Below are 12,885 nucleotides of genomic sequence, written 5' to 3' on the forward strand. Positions count from 1 at the left end.
CTACAAGTGATCCCATTTTACAATCTGCACCCCTCAATGAATTCATTTAGGAGTGCAGTGAGCATATTGACACTACAGGTGTGTCACAAAAGTTTATACTATTTGGTGGTGAACAAAAAACAATTACATTTTTACAACTAAAATGTTATTTTAACCTCAGATTTCCAAATTTCACAAGGAGGATAGGTAAAAAAGGTCCCATACACAATTTCCCTTGAACGTAGCAATAACCCACAAGCGACTGTACAGTACTGTTTAGCTGCACCACTGGGCTCAGGAGAGAAAGAGCACCATTTGATTTTTAGAGCACATATTTTCCTACAATAGTTTGTACACTCCATTTGCAGTGCCCCTAAGTGCCAGAACAGAAGAAATCCCCCTCAAGTGACCAAATTTTTGAAATTACACCCCTCTGGAAATTCATCTATGCGTGTAGTGACAATTTAGTCTCTGGAAAACATCCATGATGTCAAACACAGTGAATGTTGCAGAATTAAAAATTGCAAATAAGTCCTTGTTGTATCCAGTAAATTTTAGTGCCACTACATTGTGCCCAGCTTGTACTTCTGTAAATCTGCACCCTGTACATTTAAGTGGGCTCTCTTCACTACAACAATGCCAAACATGCGGACGCTAAATGTGGTGTTGGCACATTGTTGGGCTCAGAAGAGAGAGCACATTTGGATTTGGGAGCACAGATTTTACTGGATTTCTTTTTTGAGGGTGGGGAAGCCATAGTGTTTTTCGAGAGCCTTTGTGCTACCTGTAATGTGGAATCCCCCTATATTTCCATTAATTGATGACGGACCTGAGTGGGGACTTGTGTTTTTGTGGGTTAAATTGAATGCTATTTGGTGTTAATTTTGGTACAGAACATTTTGTATCAGTTCCCATTTATCCTGTTCTGAGTGCTTACATCGGGGTTTCTATCTATATCTCCAAAATACGTGATTCAGGTGAAACCTGCGACGGATCCATTCACTAATGTGGCAGCACAGTTACTCCGGACTCATTTGGCCTCTGTTCAATGATGTCCGTCTTTTCAAAGGTGAACAAAACTGTTGATGACCGCACTTTTGTGCACACCTAAAAAGAGGCATAAAAAGATGGACACTGCCAGACTACAGGCCAGATGTGAGTTCAAAGTGACTCCCTCTGCCTCATTACAGTGAATTTTCCATTGGGAACTTTGTCTGAATCACGTTTTTCAGAGATTTAGGGTACGTGCACACGCTGAGTCCTGGACGAAGCGTATCTTCCCATGCAAAGAGGCAGATGTTCTCCACAGAATACCGCAGCTGCCCATGGCCACGATCAGGGTTTGAGACACTGTGAACTTTCTTCCTGTTTTCCCAGCAGAGGATACCCACGTCTCTGCAGCATAAATTGACATGCTGCATTTAGGGAATCCACTCCGCAGGTCAGTTTACACTGTAGAGAAAAGAAGCACAGTGAGCAGGAGATTTCTATAAATCCATCCACTGTGCTTGTTCTTCATAATGCAGTGTTTTGGACGCAGTGAAAACATGCTGCATTCAAAATGCTCCTATTCCTGATTGTGAGCACGTACCATTACACATAATTCCGATGCAAGCGCTCAACGTAGAACATCAGGATAAATATGAGACGCGCCGTACTGCGATCTTTTAAAGGCAGAATGAACAAATAAATATCACTTGAAGAATTTACTTTATTTATTTTTTACGTCATTCACCGTGCAGTATATGTGACTAGGCAGATTTATTCCTCCGGTTAGTACGATTACAGCGATACCAGATTTAAATAGTTTTTTTAGGTTTGGGACTATCACTCTAAAAACGCTTTTTACAAAATAAAGTTTTTTTGCATCACCGGATCTTGAAGGCTACAGTGTTCTTATTTTTCTACCAACTGAGTCACGTGAGGGCTTGTTTTTTGCGGGATGAGTTGGAGTTTCCATTGGTATCATTTTTGGCCACATAATTTTTGATCGCTTTCTATTCCACTTTTTGTTAGGCCTAATCAAAAAGAAATAGCAACTCAGGAATAGTTTTTTTTGGATGGGGGTTTTACACCGTTCACCATACCATAAAAAGGATAAGATTGTTTAATTCTTCAGGTCAGAGCAATACCATATTTATATAGTTTTGCTATATTTTGCCACTTTAACACCATAACAACTATAGGAAAAAACCTGTTTTTATATTGCTGTATTTTGAGAGCTATAACATTTGTATTTTTCTGCTAATGGTGCTCTATGGCGGACAAGATGATGTTTTCAGCAGTAGCATTTTTATTTACCGTATATATGACTTATTGATCGCCTTTTATTCCATTTTTTTGTCAGCTATATGATGAAAAGACAGTTTTTGCTAAGTTTTTTATTTATTTTTGTTCACTAAAGGGGTCAAATAGCATGACAGTTTTATAGCTCGGTTTGTTACAGACGTGGCAATACCAACTATGTCTAGTTATTGTTTTATTTTTTTGACATAAATATACATAGTTATTGGAATTACTTTCTTTATTTTTTTTTGTTTATTTTCCCCAAATTTTTTTGTAATACTTTTAACATTTTTTAACTTTATTTTTTACTTTTTTACTTAGTCCCTTTATGGGTCATTAAGTTTCAGTGATCTGATTACTGATATAATTCACTGCAGTGCTTGATCACTGCAGTGGATTATGTGTCAGAGTTGCAGCAGCTCTGCCACTTCACTTCACACCCCATACATACAGCATGGTCTGTGAGGTGATCCGTAGCTGGGTGACCTCGGGTCGTCATGGTGACGACCCAGGGTTGCCATGGCAGCAATCGGGTCCCTGTAAGTGATTCCTCTCCCTGCCTCCTGAATGCTGTGATCGTATTGATTGCAGCATTTGGGGGGTTAAACTGCTGGGGCTACTCCTGGCAGTGAGAGCTGGGTCCAAGCTACAAGATAAGCCAGAGACCTGGCGGCAATCGCAGGGATACAGCACCGGAAACCCCCGCGATCGCCATGATGTACTGGTAGGTCATCGATCGTTAAGTGACCTAAAAATATGACGTATCAGTACGTTATAGGTCATGAAAGGGTTACAGGCAGAACTCCAGCACTGAAAAAAAACCCCAAAATGCTGGAGTGGGACTTTAAGGCTAGGGATACATGAGCATATGGCATCTGATGCGAGAGCATCAGATGCGATATGCTAACGACCCTTGGTTCCCGCTCTGCAGCCAGTGTAAAAGCCACTTTACACACAGAGATAAATCTTTGGCAGATCTGTAGTTGCAGTGAAATCATGGACATATTGTTCCATTTGTACACAGCCACAAACCTGGCACTGATTGTCCACAATTTCACTGCAACCACAGATCTGCCAAAGAGTTATCTCTGTGTGTAAAGTGGCCTTAAGATGAGTGTCATTCAACTGTGACCTGATATTGCAATCGGATCACAGCTGCGGAACAGAGAGCAGGAGCTGCGGAACAGAGAGCAGGAGCTGCGGGGGAGAAAGAGGGATTAATCTCTTCATCCTTGTCATCCCAGTGTAGTTTGATGTTTCACTAGGTGATAATCGCCGCATGCTGCAATTGTTTTCTCTGTGCGATTCCATCTGAGAAAAAAATTGCAGATGGGAACTGCCTGATAAAGCAACATTAGTCCAAGTGGAATGTGACTTTTTTATTGCATTCCACTCATGCAATTTATTCACCGTGTGTCCTAGGCCTAAATGTGATTAGTTATTCTGAACACAGCTACATCCACAGTTCTAAAAGGATGTCCATACTGTTTTGTTATTTCCCCCCTCAAAATGATTTTAGTTTGTTTTTCAATGGATCAAGTTATGGGTGATATTAAAGGTGGAAAATATCTGAAATCATGCTTCTTGGCTTGATCCCTCACACAACAAAAACTTGGCATTTTAACAGATGTGTGTCACCTTTTTATATTCACTATAAATGATCTATTCTTTGAATTGGCGATCAATACCGCAGTTTGTTTTACCAATGTGGATACTGATAATGTTAAATAGCTATACACATTACTGATTCATTAAGTTATTGTTTAATTACCGACTATATCAATTCTTTGCCTTTCAGATACAGATGGCTGTTCAGCACATTGTTGGCTTCCAAAACCTTTCATTTGAGACATTAAGTTTCCTTCTGACTTTGTTAGCTGCCACCACCACTTCGCTGTTTGTTTTATCTGAGCATTGGAGCCATCTCCCATGTGGCTGCATCATCAATTGCAAAAGGAATGCATATTTCACGTCACCGGAAGATTGCCAAGGTGGGTGATTAAGATGTTTACTGTATATAGGAAAACGTAAGTTAAAAACAATACATGGTTATTTTAGCAAACCACCGGAATTCCTGTTATTTTCTCCATTATTAATAGAAATATGACCTTTATCAGCCATCTATTATAAGGAAATGGACACTGCTGTGTAGTAATGTGTCGATAACAATGTGGTTCTACAGTATACTTACTCAGGTTGCCTATCTCATCTCTTATTTTAAATTTCAATCACATTCTTCATTGTAACTACACTGCAAAATTATCGGATTTCTGTAAAAATAGGTTTTACACACATTGCTATAAATTATTTATAACTGGTTGGTTGCTTAGACAGTATGGATTATAGGTGACCTGCCACTTGGTGCAAAATAATTTGAGTTAAATAACTTCTACAAATCCCTGAGCTCTCCTGATTCTGCCACTGTTTGCTATTTTCTACTGTGTCACTCCATTTGTAGACATATTCTTATTTGTTGATTTTGGAGCACAGTATGTGAAATCTCTGCTTCCAGACCAATTGAGCAATTCTTCAGAGTCTTCTCTGGAGGTGTGCACTTACACCTGTCCCTCTCATTCACTGACAAACACATCTCAGCAGCTGATCTACCAAACTAATACATTGTCAAGCTGTGACTGGTGGTATCTGGAAGGAATGAGTGAACGCACTCGCCCTCAGAGAAGTCTATGAAGAAAAGTTCAATTGAACTGCTATAACGTTCCTCTCAAGAGTGAGAGATGCAGTAATCAGGCAGTACACTGGACAGCACTGGGGATACCAAGAGGCTAAGAGAAGTCAGGCAGGCCGGGTCAGAACCGAGAGGACACTAAGAGACACAGGGAGCAGACAGGAAAGAAGTTGTCAGACAAGCCAGAGGTCGGTACCAGGAGAGTAAGTATAAACACAAGGGGCAGGCAACAGAGTAGTCAGGAGAGAAAGCCGGGTTCAAGAGCCAGACGGGAATGGAGAAGTCAGAGGGGAGTAAAAAGAGGCAAGTCAGGGTCAGTCTGGGGTCGAGAACCAAGATCAGTCACTATAACCAGGAGACAGGCGCTTACCGCAACTTAGCCAGAGAATACGACTGGCATCGCTCTGGGCATGAACTCTCCCAGATAAAGCAGAGCAATTGCCCGGAAGCGGCGCATGTGAGTAAGCCCCTCTCACAGCTGGCGAACAACCAGGTGCGGGGAACGGACCATCACAGGGCAGAGAATAACATGAAACCGCACGCAGGAGAATCTAACAGAAGGTTCCAGTGAAGCACCACAAGTCAGAGCCGTAACAACTACAAGCAGAGATTCACACACTGTGCTCCAAAATAAAAAAAAAACATGAAGTGAAGGAGCGAAGAAGCACAAAACCAAAAAGAAGAGCTGCAAAAGCAGTGGAACTCATGGATTTTTAAAGGTATTTTGCACAATTTATTAAGCAAGTGACAGGTCCTTTGTAAACTCATCTTGCAAAGCACTGAAAATATATAGTGTTTGTAAGAGAATATGAAGATTTACTGCCTTCAAACGAGATACACTCTTTCTGTAACTCGTACTCTTTTCTATGGGTGTTAGGTAACCAACATAGCTGCTCTACATGGCTTTTGTAGCTCTATCTCCAGTGGTCAAAGCTGGACTGGATAAGCTTTCAGCTGAGCACATTTATGATCGCGTAATAAAGCAACAGACCAGAAGCAACACCTGTTTGTGGTTTGTGAATGTGAGAAACACCAGTGATTATCTCTCCTTACCCGGGATGAGTACTACATCTTAAGGGAGATGCAGTACCCTGTGGCGACTGAAGCTTCAGGGGTGCCACATTCCACCACAGCAAATGGCAGCACTCCCGGGCTGCAACCAAACAAAGTTAGTACACCGCAATTTTTTTAGTATGCAATAAACAGGTTAACAATTATCCTTTTATGGGAGGCAGTATCAAACATTTCAACCATGTACCGGTTAACATAAAAAATAAAGTGCATCAAGAAAAACAAACATCAACATTGCATAGAAAAACAGTTATTCTTGCTTGGCTGCTGTATGGGATTCAAAGGTTTCCTTGAGTTTAGTCAGGATGTCCTTTGCTACTCTTTTATCAGTCTCTGGCCAGGACTTGACTTCTCGACCGGCTGCCCCGGTCAGTTGACTAATAAGGACGCTGGCTTTCTGGTCCTCCGTCATAGGGTACACCCAGAATAAACTGTAGAGTCTTTCCTTGAAGTTAACCAAGGTATATGCTTCCCCGGAATACTGAGGTAGCCACATTGCTCCTGGGAAGTATAGCATGGTAAACGGCAGCACTGGAGCTGGGGTCAATGCTGTAATTCCGGCAACAGGGACAGTTTCGTCTCTTTCCTCCCTAGACATATATTTGCAGGTGCAGGGTTTCCTGCTGGTTTCCGGCAGCGGGGCTTTCTTTTCGCACACTTTCTGGACTCCACTCACGAAGGCACGCCCCCTCGTTTCCCGCTCTCTGCGGGTAATGGTGACTGTCCTTTTTCAAACATACAGTTCAACACAGTTCTTTAAGGCGCACAGTATCCGTTTAGCCTGGGCACGTTATCCTGTTCGTGACGCCAAGTTGTAGCACCCACGAGGCAAGGGTTAAGTTACTTGTCACCGGGCCTGGTGATGTCAGGTCTGGGGGATGTCACGAGGTGGCCCTTTCACCTGGTTTCATGGCTTTGAGGTGTACAATAAAGGAGGGGGTTGTGAAAGTTGATGGTGGAGGTTGATTTCATGATGCCACCTGTGGTATGCAGCCAGGGAATAGCCGCCGCTGCTGTCGCTGTCCTCCGGGGTGGATGGTAGTACCAGCTAAGGTGTTTCTGCTCTGCACAGGTGGAGCGGGCCCCAAGGAGGATGATGAGGGGAGAAGTAATGGCGGGTGCCGAAGCGTGGGGCGGCGGCGCCGGCAAGGACACAGTCTCTGCGGGTTCAGGGTTCTCTTTACTTACAGTCCTGGCTTTACCTGGAAGATGCCGGTCCCCCCAATGATGGGCCCCTGCAGATCCCAAGCAATTCGAGGTCACTGCCGGTGTTCCCACTGTGAGTCCTTTCTGGTCGGGGTCCCTCCAATCCCGGTGTAGGTGGAATAGGGAACGGGTCGCGGGTGTTTCCTGCACTCAGCGCAGATCCTGGAATCCCATGTAGCTGTAGAGAACGGGGGCTGAGCTGTATGCTCCAAGCCATGGGTCCTCTGGCGCTCCCAGAGTTGTGAGGTAAAAGAAGATTGGACCGAGGTCCCAGGAGTGTGTCTCACCCCAAGCTCCCAAGCTGTGCCAGGGGCTATCTGATTATGCGTGAAGAAGCTCCTTTCCTTTTCCCCAAGTGGTGCCTGCCCCCCAGGTGGTTGTCTCAGTAACCAGGAAAGTCCCATGCTTCATGATGACCCGCCCCCCTATCTACCCCAGGCTATCCCCCCGGTGGGAAATCACCTAACTGTTTGTGGTTTGTGAATGTGAGAAACACCAGCAATTAACCTCTCCTTACCCGGGATGAGTACTACATCTTAAGGGAGATGCAGTACCCTGTGGTGACTGAAGCCTCAGGGGCGCCACACATCCAAACAGTCAAATTTGGCACATCATTTAGCCTGGGTCTACATGGTGAAATGTGTCACTCAAGAGTAATACTCAGACAAGTAGAGTGACCAAAAATAGCAGTCTAAGGGTGGCTTTACATGCTGCAATATCCTGCCCGATATCGCTAGCATGAGACCCGGCCCCATCGTTTTTGCGCGACGGGCATATCGCTGCCCGCCACGCACAAAATCGCGCACCCCCGTCACACATACTTACCTGCCCTTTGACATCGCTGTGACCGGCGAACCGCCTCCTTTCTAAGGGGGCGGTCCGTTTGGCGTCACAGTGACGTCACTAATCGGCCACCCAATGAAAGTGGAGGGGCGGAGATGAGCGGGACATAACATCCCGCCCACCTCCCTCCTTCCGCATTGTGGCTGGAGGCAGGTAAGGAGATGATCCTCGTTCCTGCGGCGTCACACGTAGCGATGCGAGCTGCCGCAGGGACGAGGATCAACTTCGCCTCAGCGACAGCAGCGATAACTGGCAGCGGTCCCCCATGTCAGCGAGGAGCGATTTTGGACGTTTTTGTAACGATCCAAAATCGCTCCTAGAAGTCACACGCTACGACATCGCTACAGCGGCCGGATGTGCGTCACAAAATCCGTGACCCCAACGAGATCGCTGTAGCGAAATTGTAGCGTGTAAAGCCCGCTTAACTTGTCTGTCACTGGATTCCATGTGAATGCAGGGGAACTTAAGGCACAAGAAATCTTTACGTTGTTCTCTTTTGCTTAAGTTATTTATATATTAACCTCAGCAGCATAAATAATTATGGAACGAAGTCACTAAGATAAAGTACATGAAAAGAAGCTATGGCAACAAGGTCCTTCTAATCATCCTAGAAAATGATGTCAGTCATTTTTATCACTTCTTTTCTCTACTTTATGCTTCCACTGAGATATTGTTCTCAATTACCCTGCCAATTACATGACAGTGCTTGCTCCTTCTTATTTGCTGTGCTAGGTGTACAAGAGCACTATAACAAGCATATAATGTGTAGTGTGACTCATAAGCATCAGAAAAGAAACACTCAGGTACAGAAGAGTATTCTTGAGCATGCCTCACAGTACCATACACTCAACACTATAACACCAGAGAAAGTATCCCCCGCAGGCATTACAAACTACTAGAAAGTTCAAGAAAAGAACACCCACAGGAATCAGAGAATGGAAATATGCAAAAATGACATTTGCACCATCAAATGCATTTTAATTTACAATAGTTATTTTTCAATAGGCTTATTAAATGTGATAAAGAATATGATTTGGTGGAATACTATGCAATATATTATTTTATAAACTGAAAAATATATCCAGCAGTGAAGTAAAAACAATATAAAGAATCAATAAGGTAGGACATAAGGCAGTGTTAACTTAGAAAAATATGCAAATGGCATCTCATGTGCACTATGTGTGCTACCATATGGTATCTCCATACGGCACTACTAGGAGAAGACCTCCAGCATATGATTGAGCACGTCTTATAGTTTTCTCACAGATTCCACTAATTCATGAAAAAAAATCCTTAAAGGGAGCCTGTCAAGTCCAATATGCTCCCAGAACCACGAACAGTTCTGGGTGCATATCTCTAATCCCTGTTTAACTGATCCAGAATCTTGTAGCATACATAAAGAGATCTTTAGAAAAGTATTTCTAAAGATCCCGTATGATATGCTAATGAGCTTAAAGACTAGCCACAAGGGTGTTTTTTTCCACAGACTAGTTTGCTCTCAGGGTCGTGCTAACATGCTATTCAATGCCGATTGCCCCTTGTCATCGGCAGTAACGTGCGTACCTGTGTCCATTGTCACCGCCTCAGAAGCCAGGTTTAGGCTCAGTGTGCATGATCAGAAGTCTCGGGACTTCCGGTCATGCGCACTATGAAGCCGAGTGTACACATCCCATCTTCAGAGAGGTCTAGTGCGCATGACCGGAAGTGCCGGGCATTCTGATCATGCGCAATAACTCTAAACCCAGCATCTGAGGCGGTGACAACGGACAGAGGTACACGCGTCACCGCTGATGACGCTGGGCAATTGGCATTGAATAGCATTTTAGCATGCCCCTGTGGGCGTGTTAGCATGCTAAGAGGGCAGACTAGTTGGGGGGGAAAAATTCCCATGCGAGTAGTCCCTACGATCATTAGCATATCATAAAGGATCATTAGAAATACTTTTTCTAAAGATCTCTTTATGTATGCTACTTTAGCTGGGGCAGTTAGGCAGGGATTAGCAATATACACCCAGAACTGCTCGTGGTTCTGGGTGCACATTGGACCTGACAGGTTCACTTTAATGTGCCTCTATAAAATTTCAGGCTTAGGATGTCATTTACAGATTCAAGCTATATAGTCGACAATTAGGCAGTGTGCATGAGGCTCTAATTCACTTGCTTATTGGGGTTGTAGACATAACCCACATACTGTTTGCTAACCAGAATTTGCCATTTGTGACCAGATCTACCCTTAAGTACGAAAAATCTGGGTAGCAATGTTAAATATGTAACGGTTTCACTGTAGTGGGTGCAGTTACACATAGACACGAGAGCCTTGCAGGGCCCAATAGGTTCCATTTTGGCCAATACTATGAAAGAGTGCTGATAGTTGGGGGCCATGTTAAAAGAATGAAAGTATTATAGATAGAAATTCCAAGTGGATATCAGGTGCACATGACAGTGGGCATGTTCAATGAAGACAAGACATGTAGATGACAAAAAGACATGTATGATAATACAAAGGGCTGCTGATAAATCTTTGGCTTTACCCAGAAAGAAACGAGATAGGATGATGAAACTTTACATTTTTTCCCACGTACTCTCTAGTGATGTCAACACACTTCTTACATCGGTATTCCAAGTTCTGTAAGCCTAGCAAAAAGGAGGATTTCGGTTGTGCCTCAAACCAGGCATGTGTAGCAGCCATGGCATCAGAAATGGTGTACAATTTGGTACCCTTGAGGTGTTTCTTCAAGTTTGGAAACAGATGATAGTCAGATGGAGCTAGATCTGGTGAATAAGGTGGGTGGTCAACCAGTTGGAAGCCCAGCTATTCCAGTTTTGCCGTGGTCGCTTATGCAGTGTGAGCGGAGGCGTTGTCTTGCAGGAACAAGATTCCTTTGGACAGCTTGCCGCACCTTTTGGCTTTCAGAGCTGCCTTCAATTAGTCCAAAACTTCAATGTAATACCTTGCATTGATAGTGGAACCTTTTTAAAGGTAGTCCACTAGCAGCACGCCCTCCTTATTCCAGAACATAGATGCCATCACCTTAGTGGCTGATTTTTACATCCTGAACTTCTTTGGACAAGGAGAACAACTGTGCCTGCACTCTTTTGACTGCTCCTTCTTTTCAGGGTCATACAATTAAATCCAGGTCTCATCCATCTCATCATGACCAATCGATCCAGGAATTTCTTATCAATCCAGGAACTCTGACAAATGGACTGGGAAGTTTTCACTCGCATGCTTCTCAGATCGGTTGTCAAACATTTGGGAACCAACTTTGGAAATAGCTTCCTCATGTACAAATGCTCATGGATAAGGGCACAAACATGTTCATGGGAAATCCCCATGCTGTCTGCTATTGCTTTAGCTGAAATTTGTCAATTCTCCAGTATGAGGTTGTGCACAGCATTGACGATCTCCGGAACAACAACCACTCTAGGTCGTCCAAGACACTCCTCATCATTGTTGCTGAAGTGGCCCGATTTAAATTTGGCAACTCAGTTCTTAACTGTTGAATATTAAGAGCATTGATCTCCCAATGTCTGCAACATATCACTATGAATATCCTTTGCGGACTTTCTGTGCGGAAACAAGAATTTCATCACTCCTCTGCACTCATTTGCAGTGAATATTGCACTAGACTCCACCATTTTGTTTTCCCGTGTGCGTAGAAGACTGTTGCCATAAGCAACAAACACAACATTTTGAAAACATACAGTATATAAGACACATAAGGCTTTCATGTGATGTAACATTCATTACCATAGAAACAAAAAAAGATTTATCAACAGCCCCTCGTAGCAAACTCCAATTAGCTGCTTTGGATCATTGCCATTTCCATGTATATTTACCCATACTGACTCTACATTGTTGCAGCTCTCCCCAGTGTCATCATTGAGCATAGTTAGATTTACGAAAACACACACTCCTCCTACATTTCTCACCCAGTCATGGCTCTCATCCAGTCAGGTTATGTAATACCCACCACATTGTAATCCAGGGCTGACATAAGAGTCTCCAATTCATTTATTTTGTTTGTAAGACTTCTTCATTTGCCAGCAGACATTTAATACTTTTAGCACTTTTATTATTGCTACTCAACTCCCTATTTTCCTTGCATTTCCCAGCCCCCCTAAATCCTTATTGACCACTCTTGTCTATCTCTCTCTGTCTACTCTATCTATTCCTTTATTTACTCCACTACCCTCTATCCCCCATATCCTAGTTTAAAAGGTTCTCCATCTATCTATTTTCTCCCAGTGCCCCCTCCCCATTTAGGTGCAGCCCATTTCTAGTGTAAAGCCTGTAGCCGACAAAGAAGTCGGCTCAGTTCTCCATGAAACCAAACCTTTCCTTCCTACCCCCAATTTCTAAGCCACATATTTATCTTCTTAAGCTCCCACTGTCTTTCTAGTGATGCTCATAATACCGGTAGTATTTCTGAAAACATCACCTTGGTGGTCCTGGATTTCAGCTTCTCTCCTAGTTCTCTGTAATCCTTTTTAATTACCTTCCACCTTCTTCTAACAAATTTGTACCATGACCGCTGGGTTTTCCCCAGACCCACTCAGCAATCTATCTACCCAATCTATTTGACTGCCCTACTGCAGAGGCTTCCCAACCAGCTTGTTAACCCACCAAGCCATTTAACTCCCACTCCCCATCCCTTAATGAACACATAACACCATTGTTGGATAAATTGGCCAGATCGGCCCCTTTTATTAACAAACAATACAAATAAATAACCATTTATATAAACGCAAGGGAGGTTCTTAGAGCTCCAAAACCTGATGGACACCAAATATTATTTATCAAACTATCCGGCA

The 12,885-nt window shown here is 43.4% G+C and overlaps 1 protein-coding gene across 1 annotated transcript in view; it reads left to right on the forward strand.

The window, feature by feature from the left end:
• Positions 1-12,885, forward strand: part of GPR149 (G protein-coupled receptor 149) — a 186,623-nt gene that overhangs the window by 10,676 nt on the left and 163,062 nt on the right. The window contains exon 2 of the mRNA XM_075340719.1: positions 4,064-4,256. Within this exon, the coding sequence (XP_075196834.1) occupies positions 4,064-4,256 (193 nt within the window). The remainder of the gene's footprint in view (positions 1-4,063; positions 4,257-12,885) is intronic.

Source organism: Anomaloglossus baeobatrachus, chromosome 3 (assembly GCF_048569485.1).
Source record: "Anomaloglossus baeobatrachus isolate aAnoBae1 chromosome 3, aAnoBae1.hap1, whole genome shotgun sequence".
NCBI lineage: Eukaryota > Metazoa > Chordata > Amphibia > Anura > Aromobatidae > Anomaloglossus > Anomaloglossus baeobatrachus.